General features: G+C 39.5%; 1 protein-coding gene across 14 annotated transcripts in view; it reads right to left on the bottom strand.

The window, feature by feature from the left end:
* The window catches only part of ABLIM1 (actin binding LIM protein 1), a 221,297-nt gene that overhangs the window by 57,652 nt on the left and 137,091 nt on the right, over nt 1-26,554 (bottom strand). For all 14 annotated transcript variants that reach the window (XM_042787562.1, XM_032988650.2, XM_042787553.1 and 11 more), the window contains 2 exons: nt 23,378-23,504; nt 22,118-22,211 (listed from right to left, as the gene is read on the bottom strand). In XM_042787562.1, the coding sequence (XP_042643496.1) occupies nt 22,118-22,211; nt 23,378-23,504 (221 nt within the window). The remainder of the gene's footprint in view (nt 1-22,117; nt 22,212-23,377; nt 23,505-26,554) is intronic.

Genomic DNA, 26,554 nt, shown 5'->3' with positions numbered 1-26,554 from the left:
TGAGATGTTATACGCACAAAATACCTGTTTACTCTTTAGCTGACCTGTAAAATGCCGTCAAATCCATTTCCTACTTCATTATACTTGAGACTTTAACATCACTAAATTCAACCTTTCCTTATTTCTATTGAGATGAATAACAACATATTTTTGGTTCACATTTGACATTAATTAGACAAGTTTAGTATTTAAAAGTATTTATAGGAGGTGATGAAGTATATGGATTAAAGTACCTCACAACTACCAGACAACCAGCTCTGCCACTCAGCCCTTCTACAGGTAAAGTTGCACTATTTAATTTTAATGTCCTCATTTGTTCCTGCCTTACTAGTGCAGTACCTGGGTTTGTTTTTAGGGAAGGTTGGTAGAGGTAGCTATTCACAGAGACAATGGTATTTGTGGACATGACTACTCATCTTTCATTATCACTAAGAACAATTCCCGTCCAGGAATTTCAGCAATACAAGGCCAGAGAAGAGGACTTTGTGTGCTGTTAGTTCAGCCATACACTCACGCTTCAGTTGCAAAAAACCTGCACTTCTCTTACTCAGATACTGCCTTAGATGATTCCTGCTCCTTAGAGGGCAGCACCCACCAAACACAGAGACTAATGTGATTTAGTATTTTTTGCACAGCAAATGTAGACCTATCAGACAAAAAAGGTGTACTGGTAAAAGGGAGAATGCAAGGTCACTACAAGATATGCCTATTCAAGGACGAAAAGCTAACGAGGGAGAAAACACAGAAATGATGCTTGACTTGCAGCAGCAAAACCAATATTGAGAAGGAAAAACACAGTTAACACTCATTCTTTCTATCATTTTCATTATTGTCTGTTCTCTTCATCTCTGACTGTCTCTAGCAATTATTTAACACTTGAGGTGTCTCATCAGTTTCATTCAAAACTGGAATATAGGAAAATGAAGAAACTCTGAATTTATATGCAATGTGATGCTGGCATCAAACCACAGCTATTCTGATCTTCAATGCAGATGTGCAAAGAACAACTACTTCTATCTATCTGTCTGTCTGTCTGTCTGCCTGTCTGTCTATCTATCTATCTCTGTAGCTCAGAGCTGTGAATACTGAACAGAGTTCAAAAGTAGATTTTCAATTAAGACAGCTCAGCACTCAGCAGATGCCGATATCTTTTTCTGCACTTTTTGCCTCATGTAAACTATATTGTACATACAGAGGAACAGCAGTTTTATCTGTGTTTGATAAAAAAAAAAAATCCCAACTTCTGAGCATTCCTGAAGTTCTTCAGCAGAGTGGGGCCCACAGAGCTGCTTGTCACAAGTTATTTCAGACATATTTGATTTAAAGATGATGGCAAATCTGATGTCCTGGGAACTGCTCCCAGTTAATGAGATATAAAAAATTCCTAAGAAGGTTGAATCACTGCCAGAAAAGATATCCTCCAAACAGGAAGACAATAATTTAAAAATAGATTTGAAATAATAAAACAGGAATCTTTTCTGGGCTCTGCCTCTCTCATCCAACTAAATAATATATCTGCAGCATAACTGTGCTGCTGCTTAACACAGTTCAAATTTGCAGTAAATATATAGATTTTTCTGAAATAAAATCCATAGCTTCTCAAAAGCTATTCAGTGGGTAGCTAAGTAGCTACAGTGTCTGAACTTCCAAGAGTACAGGGCCTGTTTTATTATTATTATTAGTTAACCTCTGAGATATCCTATCTGAGATGAGATTCTGTCCTGTAAGATGCTTACCAAATTCCCACACACAAAGGACTGAAACCTTTGTACATATTAGCAGAAGAAGTAGATTTTATAAAGACATAATTCCCTACCAAGCACCCTGATGCTTAACTAAGGCAGTGTAGTTTTAAGAAGATCAGGATCCAGCAGAGATACCTATATTGGAGAGGACCATGGCATGTGGACAAAGAAAATCACACATTCACACCTGCATAGTTTCAGCTTCTATTCCTCCAGTCTGGCCTTTGAGGTGTGGTGGTTTTGTTTCAGGGTTTTTTGAGGTTTTTGTTTGGTTGGTTTTGTTTAACAACAAAGCCATATTGCACTTATGTTTTATTCAAATGCTGCATTTCATTGTCATTAGCAAAAGGTGCCAATCTTTTGGGTTTTGTGTAGCTACTCTGGCAATCCTACCCCAGACTTCTGAGTTTCCTGTTCCTTGTTTTGCAATTAATTCACAGTAACTTTGGTCAGTTACTTTTACTAGCTCGATCCATATTTTGTACTAAAAGGGCCTGTATCTGGTCCATCTAGTGCTAATATTAATAAGTCTTCCACTTGCCATGATCATCCAATAAACATTTCCTTTATTTTTCTCTTCATCACAAAGCCTTCCTTGAAGATCCATTAGAAACAGGCATCTGGATTCAAGTACTCACCTGTTAATTGCTATAAGCAGATTACATGTTTTTAAAAAGGCTATTTATAGGAGAAACAAATCTAGAACTCATCACAACATTATGTGTAGACCTGTGGCCACTCTGAAAATTTTTTTTCATGGAAAAACTGGTATGTTACTGTCAAGAGAATATAGTTTAAATGATGTACCCATGTCTTGTCAAAACAGCCAAAGAGACAGATTTCAAGTTTGTTGGATCTTTCCCCAAGGCTGAAACAACTTGCCAAAATTTTAGTCTAGTACGAGTGCTGATGAATAAACACCATGTCCCAGATAGCACAACCATGCTAAAGTCAAAGTGCTAACATCCTGCACTGGAGACGGTTTGGGGGAGTTACACACCACAGCAGCTGCAGCTGTTGCTGAACACTTTCAAACCAGTTTGATAAGTTTTCCGCCTCACTAATGTTTCTACAACTCAGGAGTGGAACCCTTTCTTCAGTGGGTATCCACTGGAAAACAATCTGCATCTCAACTAACTCAGGGTCAATCTTGCTATGCCTGACTTCCTGTGATCATCTCAGAAAACTAGTTGCTAAAAATCAGCCATTTACAATGACAGGAAAACCTTTTGCACCTACAAGGGGAGGAAATATTCATACTTTTTTAGACATCTGGCCATGCCCAGGTCTCAAGCTACTAAACCCTCATTCAGTATGGCCAACGTGCAGCTTCCTGTAGTCTTAGGGTACTGTGCTACTGCCTCTAAGGTTTATAGCTCAACCAGGTTGGCACTAACAAGTAACAGTAATTCAGTGCACATTTGCCCTGAGTATTCTTCAGCCAAGGAACAGGAGGGTTACAGTCACTTTCCTTCTCACTATGCCTAGCTCTCCGTACCCCTTCTCTAGTTCACTTCATGTCCAGAAATCCTTTACAGTTAGCTTTGCTATACAAGGACTTCTCAAGTGGCATCTGGCACCCCGTCAGCAGCAACAAAACACTTCCTTGTTCAAAATATCGCTGTTCAGCCACTAGGTTTTGATCTATCATATTGCTTATGATCCCTTCTTAATTATTTCAGCTTTAGTTGAAGTCTTCAGGACAATCCAAACCACCAAGCACAAACTGTGACCCATACTTTAGAGGACTGTCCCTGAACTAAGTTTGAGTAAGCTGAATTAATTGCTGTAAATACCTTGGTTTTACTTAGCTAGAAGTGCTTAAACCAACCAAAATAATATTGAACCGCATTACTCTTACTTTGCATACAAATTTTTAAATGGAATTGAATGAATTGATAGCAATTTCTTGTCAAATTAAGTATTAAACATATGTGTTACTGTCACTGCCTATAAATTCTCTGTTAAATCAACTGTCATTTGCATTCGCAGAAGAAAAGAACATCAGTTATCAACTTATAGCAATATACAATCTCTTCTGACTTTCCTATTTATCTTCTACACACACTGACAAATCTAAAATAGGTTCTCAGATTAAATTCCATTTGAACAGCATAGACAGAAAAATTTAGATTAAAAAAAAAGTAGTAGTATATACTCATTTAACTAATACTTACAAAGCCTTAGTATTGCAGAATGAAGGAGCAGGGGCCAAAAGTACATTATACATGACATCATAAATGTAAATATATCGATGTTAAATCTGAGTAGCTTTCCATGGTTCTGCAAGTCTCACTGGTTTGTTTGACTCGTGATATATTGCATTCTATTTATTTTCCACATACTATTAAATAAATATACTCTACAACACATGTGCATAATATGCATATTCATGTAAAGAAAACAGGTTCTAACATTATTTTAGACAGTTTTAAGGTTCTATTTATTCTGGTCATTTCAAGACTTATATTGGAATCAAGTCTTTAAATACTGAGCTTCAGTTTCTCAACCTGCAAGGAAGGTTAAATAACACTTAATGTCCTTCATAAAATACTTTCGAGAAACCTTATCAAGGAAAACCATTACAGAAATGTATTCCTAACGAACAGTCCTGAGAATAAAACCACATGATCACCCCTCCTCTAAGACTTAAGAATGACAGTTAGAGGCTCAGTAGTCAGGATTCATGGATGATGGGCTACATAGGGGAGCTGGATGTGTATATTCTGCAGAATGCATGTCCCAAGTAACATTAGCAAAAGTACAAGATATATTATGTTTATAGATCCATATACCAAGACCAAGACCTATAATAATAGTTAATGATGAGAGACCAGATTTTTCTTAGATCACCTTTTCAGACTCAGTACCTCTCATTTTTCAGCCCTTTTCCAGCATACTGGTCTCTTAAATAACTTCAACTAGGACATACAAATACTCTTCTGCTGATTAAACCAGTCTGCAGTGCCATTCTAAACACCACTGTGTGCTGTTTACAGAAAGCTTTGAAGGCTCCCTGTAATGGGGAGGGAAATAACCGTGTACAGTTATCCAGAATGGGAAAAAACCCAGAACACAGCCATCACATCACACACTGTGTGCATCAAGCCTGAAAAGACCTCTTGCAGTTTAAAAGGTAAACCAAAGGCTGGGAGGTACGGGGCTATTTGGAGCACCAGTTAAACACAATGCCCTGAGCTCCTGTACAACCCCTTCTACACTGCTGATGCTCCAACTCTTCAGAATGTGCACAACACTGGTGCCTCCACTTTATCAAGATGCCTTTAGGGACCTCCTGAAGCCAAAAGTGTACTGGTACTCACAGGAGTCAGGGAAGGCAATGGTGGGTATCACAAGCATGACTCCAACCTGGGAACTACACATACAGCTGCATGCAAGCCGATGTAATATGTTCCAGAAACCCAGCATAAAAGGTATCTGCATTGAGCACGCATACACCTTTAACCCCATGATAACAGTACTTCAAAAGCCAAGGACTGTATTTTCCAAGTCCAACCCCTCTGTCCCCACATCCCACAAGACTAACTTTCATTCTCTGAGTGCTTGTAGAGCTCTAGTCTGATTAAATAAATGTTTTCCTCTTTGGTGAACGTGAGAGCTTAAGATTTCCTATTACTCATGCCTTCAGTTCTGTCCTGCTTTCCAGAACAACAGCGAACAAGAGCCAGAGAGAACAATAACAAGAATCCCGCTAGGAGAGCTCACATGCCAGCAGATCTGGTAGAGGAAGAACTAATTACCAACAGACATTTTCTGCTGGCCAAAGGACACAATTAAGCACATATTTGTTGCGTTACATTCACACAGCTGCATTCACTCATGCTCCATTCAAAGATATCTAAGCAGTCACCTGACAAACAGCTATTAAAACACATAGAAAGCTTTACTTTTCTAATACTATTTAAATATCACAAGACCTGCTATGTAGTTGAAAGACTACATTTAACAGAAAAATCCTCCCCCTTCTCTCTTTTTTTTTTTTTTAATTTTTATGAACAGGTATAATGGGCCCATTTGATGGACAAAACTCATCAAATATTTAGTTCTACTATGACTGAGGAGGATGACCTGATTTCTTAACTCTCTTAAGGACTAAGGAGCAACACAAAGAATAACTTAGACAAATCTTTTAAACCCCTTAAGGAGTGTCATGAATTGGAAAACAGGAATTGTGGCAGTAGCCTACCATTTTCCAGTGAAGCTTTATTTTAATTACTTGCAGAGGTCACAGAACCTTCAACCCTGTTTGATGTTCGGTATAACATCAAATTCCATTGTTTTCTTCTCTGCAGGCTTCTGTGATCTCACGAGTGGCTGGAACAGTATAAACGCTATGAAGACCAAAATTTGCCTCTAATAACATCCTGACCCAAACTGTCCACTCATTTTTCCCAGGCTCTTATCTGTTTAGCAAGTCACTACAAATATCTGTGCTCAGATTAACAAAAAAAAAAAAAAAAAAAAAAGTGCAGCTCCTTTGCTTCTAAAGTACTTGAGAACCTACTGTAATTTTCTCAGTTCCTACCAAAGAAAGTAAAGTGTAATACAATTTAAGCACTGAAAATATTCTAGCCTGTTAAATCCTTGTTCTATATGTATCTTTAAAACTAGGACCTTCTAAAGCTGTTTTTAACACGACTGTCACAGTCTCTCAATAGAAACAGATCTCAGCACAGTCTTTGCCCCTCTTCAACCTGAGACAGGCCAGAGCAGCAGGAAGCTGAGCTCACACTGGCAGTTCCCAGGCTGATGGGGCTGCAAGACACAAGACCGGGGGAAAGTGGGAAATGGAGCGTGAGGCCGTGACTGTAAATCTGAATGACAACAAGCATGTAAGAGACATGAAGACCCTCAGAGCCTTCCACTGATTGCTGTGCTGCCTTAGGGAAGCCAAAACTGCAGCTGCCCTGCTGCTATGAACACTTCCACTGTTAATTCATACCCGGTTTCTGATTTTTATAGAAAAATACTCCCCAGCTACCCAACAGTGACTGCCAAAGTCACGCTAGTATAATCCCTAACAGACAGACTGTGTAACTTAATTAGTGTTAATTCCATCAGCATACCATACTGTTATACCCGTTAGTTGCTGCTAATAGCAATGCAATTATTAGCTGCTTGGAACATAATTCTTCCTTATAGCAAAGATGCAAATAATGATTCAGGCTAAATCCCCAGTGGTGCAACTGCTCTGCTAGCATGAAGAAACAGTCCCTATGGTAGCTGAATATTGACTAGACTTATTTTAGTAAGATCCTAGCTGTTCCTTGTGACTGCACTGTCAGCTCTGCTTTGAGTTGTTACTTTCCTGCAACAACCAATGTTGAGCAAGCTGTACACACAGGTAAAATGCTTAACTACCAACTATGGTCTTTATGAGAGTTACTCATTCTGTCTTCACAGGGCAAATCCACCTATTGCTACACACAGGACCAAAGCTAAGAACTTATTTTATCTACAGTTAACAGCAGGAGGTCAGCACAAAGAATGTAATTCCACTGATCTAAGAAATGTACTCACAGCAGCCTAAAGTGGCTGATTAGAATACTGTGTGTGATCCAGAGGAGCAATAGCAAACACAGCTTTATTGCCTATTGCCAGGATTTCAACATCTCTTTTAGGATTCTGCATTACATTTATGCACAGAAAAACCTATTCCCAGTGTCTAAACATGTAGTTAATCAGAAACAATCCAGAGGAAATATATGCACTAGATTTTATTAAGATTAAATTTAATTCTAATCTGATTACAATACGAATCAGTGAATTCACTGCCTTCATTACTCTTATTTTAGGTGCACGAGGGCAAAATCCAGCATCTACCATTTAATTTTCTTTTAAACCATGTTTATCGCACAGATTATTTGTTTTAGTTTTGAACTTCTCAACAGCAAGCATTTGGCAAGGCCTGATACAAATCCCTCCTCTATTTCTTAACAATGCTGGAACAGATCCGGTTTCTAATTATAGGTGTAGACTTTCTATGTCTTCTGTAATCTTTAGGCTTCACAAAGCATTAGAGAACTAAATATTCCTTTCTCTTTTATGCATTTTGTCCAGCATGGATTTTTGACATGAAACGATACTTCACTTAAAGGACCTGATTACAGCCACATTCATATTGCTGCATTAGTTTTGGCATCAGAATCAACCAGCAAAGCTACTTTACAGCAATTTTCCATAGTGTCCATGGCCTTTTCAAACAGCCTAACACTGACTTAACTATAACTTTGCCTCAGCCAGCCAGCAAAACACCTCTACTGACTACCAAGAGTGCTGTGTAGGTCTGTTGAGCTGTACAGCTGAGTGCTCAGTCTCTCTGCAGCTAGGCAAGAACACCATTCCAGACACAGGTTCTAGTCTGCTGAAAGCAAAGCCAAGCCCTTAGCCTGGTTTGCTGCTGAGTGTTAGTTATATGGCACAAGTCAAGGGATGTCTTGTGAATGGATTATGTACCGGGTGCATTCAGTGTGCTATCTTCTGTAACACCAGTAACCTCCCACTTTCCAAGTCATCTTTGTGTCTTCCTACGTTACGTGATAACAGGACCAGTGAGGTCTCAGGAATATGTGAGTTCAAGAGTGAAACACAACTCTGTTTCTCCTTTGAACTTTGCATAAACTGACTTCTAGTACCTCAACTTGTCCCTCCCGCTGAACTTCTAATAATGGAGCTTGATGAATATGCATTAGCAGATCATGTTAACTGAAGCTGTATCTGCAGTGCTGCAACAGTATCTCCAAAACGATGGGAAGTATCTTGGAAGACTGAGATATTACTAGTTTATTTAACTAGAAACAACTTCCTCAGTCAGTAGAACTATAGCTGAATTCAACCTGCAGAAATCTATCTAGAAAAGTCAGTAACAAAACTCCTCTGTATCTTAAAAAAACCCCAGCAGAATTATTTCATAAATCAGAAAGTCTTGCATCTGACAGCAGGTGATAAATACTAAATGTCATCCTAACATGAAAGGTTATTTGCAATTCCAAAAATTAGCAATTACCCCCATTCTAATCATAATTTCATTGCATTTATAGACAGAAATAAAGAGCAGTTATGTGTGTATACATATATATGTAAGCATAGAATTGTAACAGAACATATATATTCCTAGATCTTAAAGTAACCACAAAAGGATAAACACAGGAATTTTTAAGCCATCCTACTGAATGTCACAAATTCTATATTCTAAAATACAAATGTAAAAGTTACTATGGTCCATATGATTTTTCTGTGCGTCAAGCGTAAGAACTGATACACTCTGACACACTGCTAACTTAAAAAAAAAAAAAAAAAAGGCAATGACTAAGTCATTAAGTTCAAAATACAGATAACAGGTAAGAAAGCTGAAGTTACCAAAGAAATAACTATGGATAATATGTTTAAAGATAGTAAGACTGTTTAATAAAGCATGATGGGAAAAAAAAATTTTAAAAATCACAGATCAAAGGTCCCTTGTAAGCTGTAGCTGAAAAATCATGAAAGATGATACAGAAAATTTAGGAGTATTCAGGAGGTGTATCTTTCTGGTCTGTATTTGACAATGCCAAAAGCCATATTTTTCCTGTTTGTTACTGTTAACTGAGCAAAATTTATTTAAATAGTTTGCCATGAGTCAAGATTTACATGTTGGGAGACTTGAATAATTTGTACTCAAGAGTCTTAAGAACCCATAGCCAGGCAGTTCTCTGACAGATGGAAGTGTTAGCAGGGGAGGCTCTGCTGAGCCAGATACCTCAGAAATTACTTCCTTCTACCCACAGCATGAAGTACCTCTACTACTGGCCAAGACAAGAATATAAAACCTTTCCTGGTAAATCTGCTAATGAACCAAAGACAATGCTTGTTTACGCTATCAAAACGCAAGTATGTTTTAATAGTCCAACATAATATGACTGCAAATGGAAAAAGCAGGGCCCTGTAAGATTGAGGGCCATGTTGTGGGTAACTGAGAGAGACTGTTCCAGAATATCATTAATAATCTCTCAGAAAATGCTCTCAGAGTACCTTAAAGGGATGGCTCTTCTGATCATTTGACGTATAGAAAGAATATAAAGGGAAAGCAGAAAAAAAAAGGTTTTGCTTTTGACTACAGATACTGCAATTATCTGTAGTCAGTATCCACTGATGAGCGCGTACATGTGGACTTACAGAACAGAGTTCAGTGGAGAGCCATCAAAACAACGCGAGTCTTTAGCTGTGAGCCTGAAGGACTCAGAGTCAAATCATTATTCAGAGAGAGGCTTCAAAGATGACTACATCACAAGGGACAGGTGATTAAAAGCAAAGAAATGAGATAATAGCAGGAAAGAGCATGAGCTTTTCAATCCCACTGAAAAAACTATGACATCAAAAAAGCTGGAGTCAGACAAATTTAACCTCAAAATAAAGTGAAGTTCCTAAAAAGTAAAGGTAATTTCAGCAGCAAGAACGGAAAATTTTTCTCCCTCACAATCAATTTGCAGTCTTCATGACAAGGCAGGATAATTTACCAAAGGATAAGCTTTCATTTGGTTTCTAGGGAAAAGCTCTATGATTTTGAAAAGAGAAGGTCAAGCAAGATGATTTTGGCAGTTCCGCTGACCTTAAAATCCATTACAATGGGCTTTACATAGAGAGAAGCTTTTACACATGCATCAGGCTGCTGCTAGGGAGCACAGGTCTGGACCAAACCAGCAGAATAATTATAGTCCAAGTTTAAGGTTACACTGGAAAAATTTCCAATAGAGTTAAATCAGTTCACTGAGACTTGCCTAAGCAGCAGAATTCCCAGTATAGTAGGGGCTTTGCTGCTAGAAGGGAGCTTTTGTTGATGCGGATTATGGTTCAGAGAGACAGTTCCAAGTTCAATGCCAGAAGAAGTTCTGGGGTTGGGTGTGCTGCATCAGCACTGGTATTGCTACTGACCCGGAGAGTCCAGAACTGTGACAGGGCTCTGTGGTTTGAGGAAGATTGAGAAAACAGGTCAGTGTAGTACTAGGCAAAACTCATGTTAACCTATTCAGTGGGCAAGTAAAAACCACTTTCTAACCAGTGAAGCAAGTGAGTTTGGGAAATTAAGCGACTCACCTTGGATCAAAATTAAATGCTTGCAGCAGAGCCAGACAGAGAACTCAAATACTCAGACTTCCAGCCCTGCCGGACCTCTGTGTAGCACACCACTAGATCCAAACAACTGTGATTTTCTTGTTCATCTAACACAAAACTGCCTGTCCAGTTTTCTGTCAGGAGGCTGCTTCAGGAACTGTGCAACCTTTGGCAAATTTAACAAAGCCTGATCTCCATTCCGATGTCTGCATTCAGTTCAGAGGGAGTGTCTCAAGAAAAACAGAGAAATAGAAGTTGTGAAGGCCAAAGGAGGGGAGGAAAGAAAGTAAGCATGAGGTCAGACACAGTACATCTGTAGAAAATAACCACAGAATATAAAACAAAGATTGCCTGTAAGAAACAAACTAGACATGAAGCACTCAGTTTATGCTAATCTTTACCTGGTAGACTCACAAATTGTTCTAATAGGAAAACATGCTAGGAGTGAATTGAGCAGGGAATATTTTTTCTTTTAGCGACTAGAGCTTACTCCTGTAGCAAACTGATCCTAAAAGTCACTGACATTCCAGCTATTCTGATCTGATAATCCTTTAAAAGGTCTAAAGAATGGGTTTTATCCTTGATTAACTGCAATGCTACCTGCTACCTTTGGAAATCTCTTCCAGCAAGAGGTCACAACAAGAAACAGATGACAGTCTGGGGAAGGGACAGATCTTCTTAGAATATTTTTTTTTCCCAATCATATTGCTCTTAATTCCAGAGTCACCTACATATAATTATTAGACTCGATTTTACTATTCAGACATTTCTCAGGAATCCTCATGCTGTAATTCTGGCTGAAGTGTTTATATTACACTAGATTTAAAATGGAAATACCAAAGGATATCAAGGTAACCAGTGGACAGTTAGTGCAGAGAAACAGTTGTCTCTTTTTCAAATAGAATAACTTGGAATAAATGTCAGACCACCAATATGTACTCTGCTAAAAGCAGAGCCTTTTTTTTTTTTGGCACAAGTCCATTTTTGTCCTATTTGTCACTTTACTCACTGCTGATACATGAGTTTTCCAATTACAGATGCAAAACTATGCAAGTGTGCTTTTGAATATCAGAGTATGTTTGTCAGAGCCAAGACACAGGGATTTTACTCCCTACCTTGATTTCTTCAGCTCCATATAAAATCGAGATTTCAAGTTAGCACAGGAAAATTATTCCAACAAAATAACCCTGATAAAACATATTACTATCTTGATGAACACAAAAGAGATGATGGACATAAAGCAGAAAGTGATACCTAACATTGTTTGCTGCCATGCAGCTTTCAACCAAGTACAGGGGCTCCATGATTGTTGCCTCAACAGCAGTAGTTCAAGGGTGCTGCTGAGATTTGTTTGCTTAAAGTTTTTTACTGCCTCAGTTCTTACTCTCCTCATTGCTAGGAAAAAAACATTTTCCAGCTAAGATGCAACTACTTTACAGAATTCAAAAGAACAGCTGATCCATCTGTACGCATAACAAATCTCTCTCTCCAAATCCTACATGTAAAAGTCAATTTCTTAACATTTTAACCCATACTCAAATGATGTATGACATTCATTTCAGAGACCACAAATCTTGTGCAAACCACAAAACATCCCAAGATTCACAGTTTAAATTCCAGAGTATCCATGTTGCTGGTGATGAAAAGGTGCATTTCTTGCTGTGTGCTGGTTTTCCCTCGTAGAAGGAAAAAGGCTTGTAGTAAATATCATACACCCTAGGTATCTATCCAGAGAACTATTAGACCTGTATGATCTACCCAGTTTGTGCTCCAGGTGGTCATTTCAAACATCTAATCACCCACAAAATACTCATGTGTATCATATTTCTTCATCTGTAAAGCACCTGCTTAGTAAAGACACATGTTAATTCTGTGGACTTCAAAGTCCCTAAAGAAAACAAAAACAAAGGTTATGTCTGGAATCTCTTCCTTTTCTTTTTTTTTTTTTTTTTTTTGTATTCTCCCCACCAGGAAAGCACCCTAAGAAAGCAGACAAAAGAGAGAGGGGACTGAGTCCTCACAGAGTGAACATTCAGCACAACACCCAGATGGAGCTTGTTACAAACAGGTGTCAGCTACAGACTTGCCCCAACAGGCTCTTCTCCACTTCTCAAGTTTCAAATATGTTATTGCTGCATTCTTCCCAACAATTACTTTTTATGAGGGACAGGTCTAAGTCCTATCCTGCTCTTCCAGAAGTCAGCAGCAAACTCCTCACTGATAGGAGGAGTTAAAGCAGGATGTAAAAATTAAAGATCACAACCCTGCAAAAAATATTTCACCACTTCGCTCATTTTTCATTGTGATCTCAGTCTGGGAGAAACAAAAAGTAACTGGCTGAAATAATTTCGTATGGCTATAGAGTGCACTCTCATGTTTCCCTGTCACTACGTTCCAAGTGACAGTGGAACTGGGGGAACTTTTGTTTTCAGTGTCAGTACTTTGTTGCAGGGATCATTATTAATTTTATAACTCTGTTGTGGGTGACTGGGGCAGGTAGCACTAGCACAATGCAAAGGTTTAAAAGATGAACAAAAGAAGCAATGGGAGATACAAAATAAAAATAGAGTATTATTATTTTCCCTAAAGCAAACTGTTCCAAGGGGCAAACAAGATGTGCTTTGCAGTGACAGCCATGCAAGTGAATTCTTAATACAGCTATATAACAAGAAAAATAAAGTCATCCAGGTAAGTTACTCTTCTACTAAAAACTAGTATGTGTTATGTGCACCTCTAAGACATGAAAAATCTACTTGTTTTAAATACCTGCTGCATTACTGGAATACATGCAATGGCTGTGTAACACGAAGGCTGCTGTTGGTGGCAAGAAGCTTTACATTAATATAAATGCCTCTATTGAAATGTCACTTGAAGTATTTTGATCAGCCTGCTGAAGTTTTTCAGTAATATTTGGTGCAAGAAACACACTAGAGAATATTTAACTAAATAAAAAAGGTAAAAGCTAAAGATGTTGTGCTAGGAAGTATAGATTCTAATCAGCAACACCATACTCACGAAAGCAATTTATACAGATAAGTCACATTTTTATAACCACCTACAAGATCTCCCAAATCCCTTTGTGGCAATAAGAAAGCTTTATTTGGTTATTTTTTTTCAAATTACATGTTACAACTTGCTCTTCTTATTCACTGCCTCTACATTCTCTTAACATTCCTCCCCCTCCTATTGATGTACAAATTGATTGAAGGATGGTTTCCAAACCACTGCTGAGAAGTTAATGCCTTGTGATTATGCTGCCATAGCAACTGAACTTCTGTTAGGGCTCTGTGAACTTCAGATACTCTTTTGTCATCTTTATGCGTCAAGTCTTTCCCAACTACAGATACCACTCTTACAAAATTCAATCTTTTGAGATGGGGGGGAAATGACCAAAATCCTGTTAGAAAGATTTTTACATGAAGCAATTTACATTATTCTTCTGGAAGTATATTTATTCTAGATTTTTGACCCCATGTATGGTGTGGTGTTCTAGGCCATTAAATCTAGTATATTTTTCATTAGGGAAGGGTAGTTTAAATTAAGTTAAATTAATGCTGCTATTCAGCTACATAGACAACCTGTCTGAACCATTTACCCATATCCTGAGTTATTATTATACTTTTCATTTCCCCATTTTTATGCAAACAAACCTCACATTAAGAAAAAAAAAAAAAAACAAAACACACACAAAAAAACCCCCAGCATTTGCCTTTAACTGATAAAACACGTTTCTCAGCCAAAAAAGCAGGGAAGCTGGAAACAAACTCTAACCTTCTTTCTGTGCAACAAATCTCCAGATTTGATCAAAAAAGCCAACACGGAATATTAGGAATTATTTGAGATAAAAAATTGTATTGTTCCTCCATACATCAGTAATCAGTTGCAATCAGAAACAGCCCAAGCTCTGTGCCATTCTCCTCTCTTCCTGCCAGTTTTTAAACAAGTTAGTTGCATTCTCTTTATCTAAATCACAGAAATACACATAGCCTTTTAAAAAAATCCTTCTGGTGCACAGGAACAGAAGTACAAGTACCCTTTCACAATACCACTGGCAAGATATTCAGTCACACTGCAAAGCTGCACCCCCCTCTTTCTCCCCCCTAAAGCAAGCCATGACCCCTTCCAGTTCAGATCTAGTTTCACAGGAAGGGGTTTACCTTCTGATAATAATTCTTCAGTCTAAATCCATTCCCTCCTCAGCCTGGCGGGTAGGCTCCCTCCACCTCTGTTCAAATTCGGAGCACTTCCAGAAGCGATGTGCAGACGGCTTGTGTTCTCACCCACCCAGCTCACAGCCAAGTGTCTGTAACTGCACCCAGCCCTGAGCCTCACTCCTCCTCTGCTCGAACTCCCGCACCCTCCTGCTCACACCCACCAAAACAAGCAAATAACCCTCCCTGCACATTAAGCCCACTCGGGAAGTAACTCGGCCAACCCATTCTGAAAAAGCAAAAGGGGGGAAAACACCGGCCCAGTCGGGGGCAGGACCATTTCTCATCACTTTTGTGACACTATTTGATGTCGGTACAACTCAGAACATTCCCTTGAGGAGAGGCGTCTGCTGAGCATGAAATTAGCACTCTCTTTCTCTAGAAGTTATTAAATATAACTTCCACAGCTTCTGAAGCATTTATATAGCCTCCTGGGTGTAGGTCTGGTTTTGTCAGGAACACTTAGTTACACTGAGATTGTATTCTAGTCCAGTTCAGATTAATGCACGCAGAGGGCTGGGGCCACTTCTCACACTGGTATGTGTATCTCTAACCTATTTGCACATTTTGAGTGAGATCACGCTTCAGACACACTCTATGAACATTTGATGAATTTACAGTGGGCCCTGTGCACTGACCCTATCTGATCTCTCAACAGGCCTTTTTCATAACCAACAAGGTCCTGGGGTGTGCAGTATATACCTGTCTGACGAAGAGGGCAATCGCAGCACATGCTTCTGCTTTTTCTTATCAATTACCTGGGGCATTCAGGCAACATGTTCATGTTTACTCATTTACTGTAACAGCAGTAAAATTAACACAAAGCAAATTACTGAACTAACAAAGCATGCACTAAACTCCACTGCTGCTTCTTATTTGCTGTGTAGCCTTTTCCCCTGCATTTTTATGGTGTATAAAGATGACAATAGTGACTGGGAGATACTGGTTGAGAGCAAAGTCTCTCCCAGGCCTGTAAGACACCCAGAGCAGATGCCTAGTGCTATGAAAACAGAATGGTAACGTAACCTCTAGGGATTTCATTTTACCACTACTTTAACATATCACCAAAACCGAACTCATTTGGATCCATCAAATCATCAGTCTTTGTTCAGTTCAATAATTGCTTCATTTATATAAGTGTTTAAAATTTTACATCACCTCAACCTGTATTACCAGTACAGGTTGCATAATTAGTATCCAGTAAATTACACTTTTGTGATACTTCCTGCATAACTACTATGAAAACAGCTGTACTAAATACTTCATTCAGCAGAAGAATGTATGTTTGCCTTTCATTTAACATTTCTTAATGAAATTGAAATAAATCTCTGTTTGTTTTAAGAGATTCTCTACATGCTTCCTCAATCTAGAAAGTGTACAACTATATGAATACAGGACCAGATGCATGAATATACTGATGTACCTAACTAAACTCTGCACTGCATGGATTTTCACAGAGAAGGGTGACATTTTCATGTAAGCTATGAGCCTAAATCTCCTTAAAATAAATTACTTAAACATGTAGGCTACAGAGTTTCCCTGAAAGTCAATCAACTGAGGCATCTGAATACTAATATTCACATGAGCAAATTTGCTTGCATGGTTAAGTTTTGTCAGAAGGCACATCTCTGAACAACATAAACAGGCATTGTTCAAATACATCATTTACAGTTCGTATGGGAACCAGCAATGTTGCTCTGTCATCTATTTGTTATTTATTTATTTAGAACAGACTCATTCGCATGTAAATAATCAGCAGAAACTTCTCTGAACCCCTCACAGCACAGGTTTCTAAATGTAGCTCTGAAAACAATAGTTGAAGAAACTTACAAGCTCTTCTGGCTCACATTCTTTGCCTCTTAAATACGACCACAGTTTCCTTACACAATCATAGCAGCTTTTGTCCTTTGTTCCTGCCCCCCCCCATAATTACTGTTGTTTATGTCTAACTTGAGCAGTCAAGGTATTTCAGAATCAGTATCTTTCAGAGTTAGTTGCAGCACAGATGAGACATCCTAAAATTCTGCCACATTAAAGTAACAGTATCTGCAAGTACTTAACCTCCTTCACATTAAATACCACATATTAAATTACTATTCCACTTTAAAATCAGGGGAAGCTCAGCATAAATTACAATATGAAAAACACATTTAGAACTTGACCTTGCAGGCTGAAGTCAAGGGAGCCTTCTGGTGCCCTGGCATTTCTCTTTTCAGGTCCATCTGTTAAAATGGCATTATGCCCTGCCTACAAGGTGGGGTGCAAGTTTCAACAGTGCACAGGAAACAAACACAGGGCAGGCAGGAGCCCATCAGAACAGGAACCTGAGCTACGCAAAGCCAAGAGAGATCACACAATGGCTTTTTATTTGCAAATGAATATTAAGCAAGTAGTACAAAAATAAATGGGTAGAGGAGCAAGGTGATTGAGGTATGTGATAGTAGATATATACATCTCTATCTCTAGATCATGAGATTAAATCTTATTCATATCAGTAACAACCAAAAAAAGTGAAAATCGTAAGACCTGAATCTTATTCTCAGGCTTTCTATGTGATTTCATGCAAAATATCCACCTGTTTCTGCCCTGATGTCTTCTTTCTGCAGAACTAAAAGAATGCTACTCAGAAGTTCTGTAAAACACTTCAGACAAGCAAAGATGAAATACATGGATACAAGCATGATCCACCATTCTCTGAAGTCAATGGAAAGCTTCTCATTGATTTACAGTATTTTGAATTATGCCCTGGAGGAATAGTTATATTGTGTATGATAACCACATTAGACAAAAATTATTTAGGCCAGCATCTTCCAAATAGCTAAATATATGCTTAAGTTTACTTTGATTTGTGGAGTTACACATGTCTACACAGAAATCTGCAGGATTAGGATCAGATGGGCATCTTTCAATAGGCAAGCCTTGAAGCTATAAAAACAATAGCTTAGTGGAAAGTCTATGTGAAAGTCGTCACTCTCACTATGCTGCTATTGCCTGATAAAAATGTTTTTCACTAGAGTTAATAGGAAATGAGTATTTTTTTCATAAATAAAGGTTCCTTTCTGCTGGGGAAACCCAAGGAAGAACACTGATCTCTGTTGCCTTGACAACAGTTCCTGAAATACTCAAGCACCTCTCCTCTGAGGCCAGGCTGAGAGAGTTGGGGGGCTTCAGCCTGGAGAAGAGAAGGCTCCGGGGGGACCTTCGAGCGGCCTCCCAGGGCTTAAAGGGGGGACAGGAAAGGTGGGAAAGGGACTCTTCATCAGGGGGTGTGGGGATAGGACGAGGGGTAACAGTTTTAAACTGAAAGAGGGCAGATTTAGATTAGATATAAGGAAGGAATTCTTTCCTGCGAGGGTGGTGAGACACTGTCCCAGGGTGCCCAGAGCAGCTGTGGCTGCCCCCTCCCTGGAAGGGTTCAAGGCCAGGTTGGACGGGGCTGGGAGCCCCCTGGGCTGGGGGAAGGGGGCCCTGCCCGGGGCAGGGGTTTGGAAATAGATGATCTTTAAAGTCCCTTCCAACCCAAAGTGTTCTATGTTTCTATGATTGAAGTATCCAGTTTGCCCAAGAAAGTTGCAATATCCATTTCACATTGGATACTTATCATATATATTGTGCTGGCATGCACTCATCTGTCATCTGTGACTATTTGTCACAGAAAGTTATATGCCAAATAATACATGAGAAATATCTGATCTGACTTAAATGCACATGGTATTTTTCTTGCGTATTTCCATGGCTACTGAAAGTTGTTAGATCTGTGGCGTAGAAAAAACAGTATTCTTCCATGATACGTGGATATTGGCAAAATAAGTACTGTTTTTCTAGTAATGCATTTCTTAACTGAGCAGAGGGATGACCTCTATAGAATGGCTGGACGGAGTCCATCCTCTCAAGGCTTGGATCTCAGGGTTTGAACTCAACCCTTGGCCTTTCTGACAGGCTCAGCTGAGGGTGCCTACCGGGGCACAGCATAGCTGCTTCTGAGATGAAGACTCTTAGGTCCACATCAGGAGTGGCTGTCTCTCTTGCTGGCTGCTCATTGCAGAAGACTGAAAGCCTGATTTTTCAGAGATGCTAAGCCATACTGAGGGACAAAAATGAGCAGGAGCTGCAAGCAATCTCATTCTCTCTTTAAATAAAAAAAAATATAATTCTTTACTGGAAAAATAGATACCACCAGCCTCTGTGAACCCAAAGCTAAGTTTCACGCTTTCACTTCCTTTCAGTTCTTCTATAGACTGTCCCAGATGTAATAAGAATAAGCAGAAAATGAAGCAGCACTACAGTGGCATGCTGCTAATTGCTTCCAATCCATTAGAGGGAAGTGTTTGTATACAGTGTGCTATACACTTCCCTCCAACCTCTTCTGATCATTTCTTTGGATGAAGATGATGAAATAGTATACTCTTCTCCTGACAGAAGAAATTATTTTATTGACAACTAAAATGAAAGATACTGATCAGTGAGTTTACTACTACCATTTTCATTAAGAAAGGCAAAATACAAAGTGTGGGTGTTGGTGTTTTTTTTTCCCCACCAGACGTTAGTGGGTATAACTTGAGCTGGTCAGTGATACCATAACCTCTACCTAGACGGTTACTATAATTGTGCTACTTCACACCAAGAATATGGTTTCCTTCGGAAGAGAGGTAGCAGGACAAGAGACAACCCCCATGATAAAAATAATCAAAAATACCTGAGTTTTCCAAGGAAATGTTGCCAAAGAAAACGAAGAGGGAAGACAGTAATCCTCCTGTGAGGATTACTGTCAAGCTTCATAAAAATTAAAACTTCTTGTGTACTGAAAGGTTGTGGGTGATTTCCTGTGCAGGATAACGGAACTGTTAGTTGTCCTGCCTCAAATAGGTCTGCAGCCCTCCCTGAACTGTGGCATCCTGTTCTGTGGATTATTTTCTGTGGCTCTGTGGATACTTCTAATCTCTCATCTCTGTTATTACTGGAGGATTTATTTCATGCTCTGACCCCATCCTTTAGACTAGCTTTTCTGCCCAAAAGGGACTTACACATGATCTTCTCATCCTAACTTTTGACTTACTAGTTCCTTTAGTCCAATTTAGAGGCATTTTTACTGCCCCTTTGGAACTGTGTGTCTCTGACAGCGTGAAAGGTTTCTAGAACAAGTCTAGAAACTAGACCACAGTTCTGATAAATTGTTCTGATTATTGCATGTTAGTGTCTCACCTGAATCTTCTAATCTTTTCAAGCACCACTTTAAGACAGAAAGTGCTTGAATGTCTCTCCTACATCTGCTTTCCCAGATGATACCTGGAGAACTCTATTCATAGACTAGCCAGGCAGCTAATACACAATGTAATGCAGTTTAGCCAACGTCTGAATGACCCCCACGATTACACAGTACTAATTTTTTGGTAAAACCTTCTAAGGACTTGTCCAATCTACACCCTTCAGATAGCCGTCAGCCTTCAAGAGTTGCGCTACTTGAGTAATTCAACTTCTACAGGCTTTAGAGAAGTTTGTTCTTAGTTACATATTGAGAACTACTGCTGCCCTCTACTGTATTATTATGGGTTGTGCCTCTGATAATCAATGAGAGCCACAAATACTCAAACAAAATTTCTAGTCTTACTCAGAATTTAGCATGATTAATATTTCCATGTATTGATAAGATCATTCAAAAGGTCTGTTTCTAATTTATCAGCATATTTTGATTCTGCAGGGGCTAGGTCAAATGCCAAAATCTTTAACTTATATGATTTTGACTTTAGAAGAGGTGGATCCTTACGAGAGGTTAGACATGTTTCTTTGCTTCAGCAAAATGTTGTCTCTTCTTCTGATAATAAAGAGCCATCAGAAAATTAAGAACTATGGAGTGAGAAACCAAACTTGTGGCCAAAATGACTGCATCAAGTTTCTGCTTGGGACACAATGTCTCTGATAACCAGAACTTTATGACGGACAGCTAAGTCCTAGTTCAATTGAAGCAATCTTTCCTTAGTCTCAATTTACTCTGTTTTGAAAGGAGACAGCTCATAATCCTCTCAAAAAGCTAAGTTTCTTTCTCACTGATGATAGGAAGAGTAACATGAGTACAGCCTTGCTATATTCACATCCACTATACAAAAGGTTCCAAACAGGAATACCTTATTTCTTCCCAGCTCTCCACAGACTCCAACAACCTCCTCTATTATAATTTTCATCTCCATGTCTCTGAATAGGTTGCATTGCTTGGTCAGAGCACCTATCGTGCATCTAAAATAATTTTAGAATTATTTTATGCTTCCCGATCTCACAAATCCAATTACTTCTCTCCCATAGTGCTTCCTGCACTAGAACGCAACTACAGTGTCACCAATTCACAGCACTAAATTGGAAAACTCGTCAGTAGACAGGAACAGATAAGCAGATGGTAGCAGACCACTGGATTAAAGACAGAGACCCAGCCTTCCTACTCAAGGGAAAACGCAGGACTGTTCTCCCTAATTTTCTATGCATGTCTCCAAAGAAATTAGCTACACATTGTAAAGGAGGCAGAGTAAGAGCCTGGCTAATTAAAAAATTGTATTTCCTCCTAGTAGATGCAGTGACAAATGCACTGGGTGTCTGCATGTGTTCCGAGACCCTCATTTGGTGGCTACCATCCTGGTTAATATTCTGAATACTGAACCAGAAAAACCTACAGAACTGAAACCAGAAGCTGTTAGCTGTTATACCTGTAGTAGATGGGTCAGAAAGAAGAGAACCTGTAATAGATATTCGATAGCAAATTCCAGCTGCTTTTATTTCTCTAACACTTTCTGGTTTATTTTGTTATTCACTGTAAAACACACAGTACATCCAGCTTCTTCTTCTCAAAAAACACTTGTAACTGAAGTTCTTTGTGGTTCCCCATTTCTTCCACAAACTTTATTACATAAAGGCTTTTCTTCCAGGAAATGTGGAATATTAAAAATCACTAAAGCTGGAGTCAAGCCATACTGTCCTACAAGATTTTTTGTATTCTCTGCAGTTGCACGAGAACATATTGGGAATATGGCCCAATTCTTAAACTCTACTTTACAAAACACATACCTCTAGGACTTTCCCAGTAATGAACTGGTGGCATGCTTCACATTTGACTCCAAAAAGAACTTGGTAGTCCTTTTCACAATAAGGAGCTCCATCTCTGAAAACGAAAATTCACAAATTACAAACCACCTTTTAATAAAACAGGTTGCAGCATGCCTTATGTTATTCCTTTGTCTTCAAGTCTGGAACGGCTACACACAGGAACAGGCAAATGGGAGAGAATTCAAGGGAAATATTTTGTAGTAGAAAAAAAATCCTATTCTCATTAGTGCCTCTTAGAATTATTCCTTAAAATCCCATCAAGAAAAGATATCCGGTACAAACCACTGAAGTAAGTCTCATTCTTTAAAACAGACACTCTACACCTACAGGTGGTGCAGTTGTAGAGAATCAGTGGAACTACGTCCATGGGAATTAGAGGAGACCACAGTCTATCACAGGCAGGTAGCTTTTTCTCACTTGAACAAAAAAATCCTTGGTACCCTGCAAGAGTATGAGCAGTTACTTTTAAGTGTAAGGCTATACAGTTTTTTAGTATGAACAAGGAACATACAGTAAAAGTGGAAACACTGGTCAGCTTAGGAGTATTTCTCAGGCATTGAACTTCTTTTGAGAAATTACAGATGCTACTTTTTATTAAATATTATACACCCTTTAATGACAGGTTTGTGAAACATACTTTCTTCCCCCATTTTTATGTCTTCACTATATGCTTGAAGGGGGGAACAGAGACTGTACCTTCATTCCCTCTATTTTATCATTACACCACTTTTCCCCATTCTCTTCCTCTACACTTCCTTCCACTCAGACCCCTCTTCATTAGTTTCTTCCATGGAGATGAGAAACAGTGTCAGGTCAATTACACCATCATGTTTACTCTGTTCTCTAGTAGAGGCAAGCAATGGACAGGTTCCTGCTTTTTTTCCTCAAAATTATGTGTTAGAAAGCAAAATGGCACAAAGCTTTATCTGGCCAACACGGAAAACACATGCAGGAATTCACCTAATCCTTTGTGGGAATATGGAGTTATACCCCCTTCCATATTGGTATTAATGATAGTAGTATATTTAAACACCACCTTTCAGTTGCACTTTTCAGTTTCCTTTCCTTTCCCAACTTAGCTTTCACTGGGAACAAAGATTTTGGTGTGTAAGGAAAGGTGGCCAAAACTGGATTTTGAAAGGTGAACTTTGCTGCAAGCTCTTCTCCACTGGCAACAAGAACTCACACCCAGAGTGCAGAAGAGATGCAGAGGTTACTTACTTGCTGATGTATTCCCCAGTTAGGACCTTCCCACAGGCCTTGCACTTAAAGCACCCCAGGTGCCACTGCTTATCCAGAGCTAGCAATGCTTGTCCATTTTTTATGTCTCTTCCACAGCCAGCACAATCTGCAAACAAACAAACGCATTTCTTGTCAGTTACTTGGTTCGTTAACCCTCATTAATCGCCCCCCACATTGCAAAACTTGGTAAACAAAGGGAAGAATTACACAGCAATGCAAAGATGCATCTTCCTTTCCTCAAACACTTCCCAGGTCCTGTACCAGGATTCAATCTTTGTCATTACAGACATACTCAGTAGAAGAGGGAAAGTAACTCTCTTGGTTTTCATGCTGTTTATGATTCAAAGACTGCGAGGCAAGCTCTGTACAAACTTCAAATCTTGGGAGGAACGAACTACAAAAATCATCACTGCAAAAAGTTCCCGTCTTCTAAAATAATCAGTGTTATTTCTTGCTTTTAGCAAGATCTTGGCTGCTTACATGAAGCTAGCTAAGGAGGCCTGAGTGAGCACCATCAGGATGCTGCTCTTCCCCGTTGGGTGGCAGCAAAGCCCAGTGTGTCCACCCAGCTCAGGGGCGGTGGCAGGTCTCGGCCAGGAAGAGGGGGAGAGACCTTTTTTCAGGGAGGGCCCAAGGCAAGGGTGACAGCAGCGTGACAGCACTGAAGGCTGCATGGCAGGGCATATTGTCTTCCACCCGCAGGTGTGGGAAACTGTAGTTCTCATGGTCTCTCATCAGTTTACGGACTCTCGCTCAGGGATTTTGGTACCTTGGTAGTCGACACTCACTTTCACTGTGATTGTGAAAGACTCTTTGATGGCAGAATACAAACCTGAAGCCAGGAGCACTGAATGCCCTCTGTCCCAGAGGATGCCACAATGTCTCCTGTCACATCAGAAATCTTTGGCTCGGGCCCAGGCTCCCATTCCTCTCCATTTAAACTAATACTCAAAGAGATTTCCTGGTTAAGAGGCAATTCAGCACATGGTGAGATCTGAAGAGACTGATGTGGCAGACAGCACTGAACTGCAAGGGTTATGCTACAGCTTCTGTGCCCAGCCTCAGAGGACAGAGGGACTGAGTGAAAGGAAGGCCTGGAAGACCAGTGAAGCAAAAAGGGAATTGAGGCACACTTGGAAGCCACAGATAAGACAGCCTGGAACAAAGGATTTTCCATATTTTATTATCCCCAAAGTCTGTGTCCCTTTGGTTAGTGTAACATCCTCTCCACATAACTGAAACATCAACAAATAGCAACAAATGGAGACCAACTGGAACAGAGCAATGTGAGCAGTTAAAGCCCAGGCAGCAGGGAAGAGATCATCCTGGCTGTACTGCTGAAGCTGACTGAACAGGTACAGCCTGAAATCCTTCATCTCCTCAAGGGTTTATAGCTCCAGCAACACCACACCTTGCAAAAGGGCAAGTCCAAATTTATTATCACAACTGATAATAAGAGGACAGTCTCTCCTTTTGACACTAAAGGATCTGACTTTTGTTTGCTGGATAATGGGCCAAGAGAACCCCAAATATATGCTGTGCATTCCTGCTATCCAGGTCACCATTTGCAGTACGTCCCTCTTTCTTTCAGCACTCTTCTTCTTATCAAATCCCTTTAAAACAAAAAGGGGGACTAAGCATCATAGTATCTTCTGATAAAATGCAAGTCACAGACTGCTGACACAACCCTGACTTGAAAAACAAGCCTAAGATGTCCTAATACCAGGACTTTGCTCTACAAGTCAAAAGTTACAAATTGAAATCATGAAATGGCAAGGACTGACACCATGTAATGGATCCCTCTGCTCTTCCATGCCAGCTCAAGGCTCCACGCCACTCTGTAATGACAGCAAAGGCTGGAACAAGTCACCAAGGGAGGCTCTGGAATTTCCTCAGCATGAGGCTGAGGCAGGGACAAGTGAACATCTGTCAGCATGGCTTTGGTAAGCTGATCTTGCCTTTGGTTTTGAGTGGATACTACATCATCTCTTGAGGTCCCCTCCAGCCTACGTTTTCTTATGCTAAATCTGAAACCATGTAATTTGCCTTCTGATTTTGTCAACAAATGGGATCTTTCCTCCAGTCTCAGTGGGTGCTGAACTGCAGTTTTAAACAGCACCCATCTCTCAGCTTCCTAGCACTACTGCTTCTCCCTAGTGTGCCAGCTTCCACATTCCTGACCTGGTGTCCTGCCAAACTGTGATGATACATTCCCTGCTACAGGAATACCTCACAAAATCTGCTGTGTTTTCCATGGTTTTTTCAGCTTTATCCAAGAAGCTTCTGTGAAGCTGAAATTTCTCAGATATGGAACCAAGAAAGACATTTTTAAAGCACTTCATTTTGCTTCTACCTGAATTTCTGAAGCAGTCAGAATATAAAAATTGCCTTACACAAAAGGTCTACCTAGTCCAGTATCTTTATTAGTGTCAAAACCAGTGACATGGAGGAAGTAGGGACCCATGAAGTGTCTCTACCTGTTTAATTGTGTCTTTGTAAGCCAAAGGTATTTCTCTTGTGCTCATGTGTAATACAAGGGGTTGATAATATGCTTTTATTATCCTATAGCAACAATGGCATTTACTTACTCTTTCTGTGTTCCTTTAATTGTTTAGCAACAGTAAATTAACACCATTATTTCCATTCTGCTAATATCATAGATATGTTGAACATGTAGCATCAAAGTAAACTAATAGCCCTGTACTGTCTTAGTAGACTGAGATGGCTTTTAACTAAACCTGATTTTAACTCTGGCAAAACTGTTGCGTATGTACATGAAAAGCTAGCAATTATCATTATCTCCTAAAATAGAAAGCAACTAAGGCTGGGCTAAGAAAAGACCATTTGTTCATCCAAATTCTACAAATAAAAGCCATTTATGATCTCAGGCCTGCATGAGACACATTAAAGCCTTTGGCTGAATGTCATCAGCATATGCAGGCAAGATCTCAGGATCACATTAAGCACAATCTGCATCAGCCTAATCTACAACCAGCACATGCTGCAAGTAAAAGGGCTGTGAGTTAAGACAAGTGGTCTACAACCATATGCCAGAGCAGACTTGTCGTAAAAAATCTGCAAACCCTTCCCAAAATGTGCAACGGCTCCTACCATGGTTCTCTCTTGCTTCATACCTGGGTCTAACAGACGGCACCC

The sequence above is a fragment of the Tyto alba genome, unplaced genomic scaffold, assembly GCF_018691265.1.
Source record: "Tyto alba isolate M040663 unplaced genomic scaffold, T.alba_DEE_v4.0 Super-Scaffold_1, whole genome shotgun sequence".
Lineage (NCBI taxonomy): Eukaryota > Metazoa > Chordata > Aves > Strigiformes > Tytonidae > Tyto > Tyto alba.
This window is presented reverse-complemented; position numbering and strand designations above follow the sequence as displayed.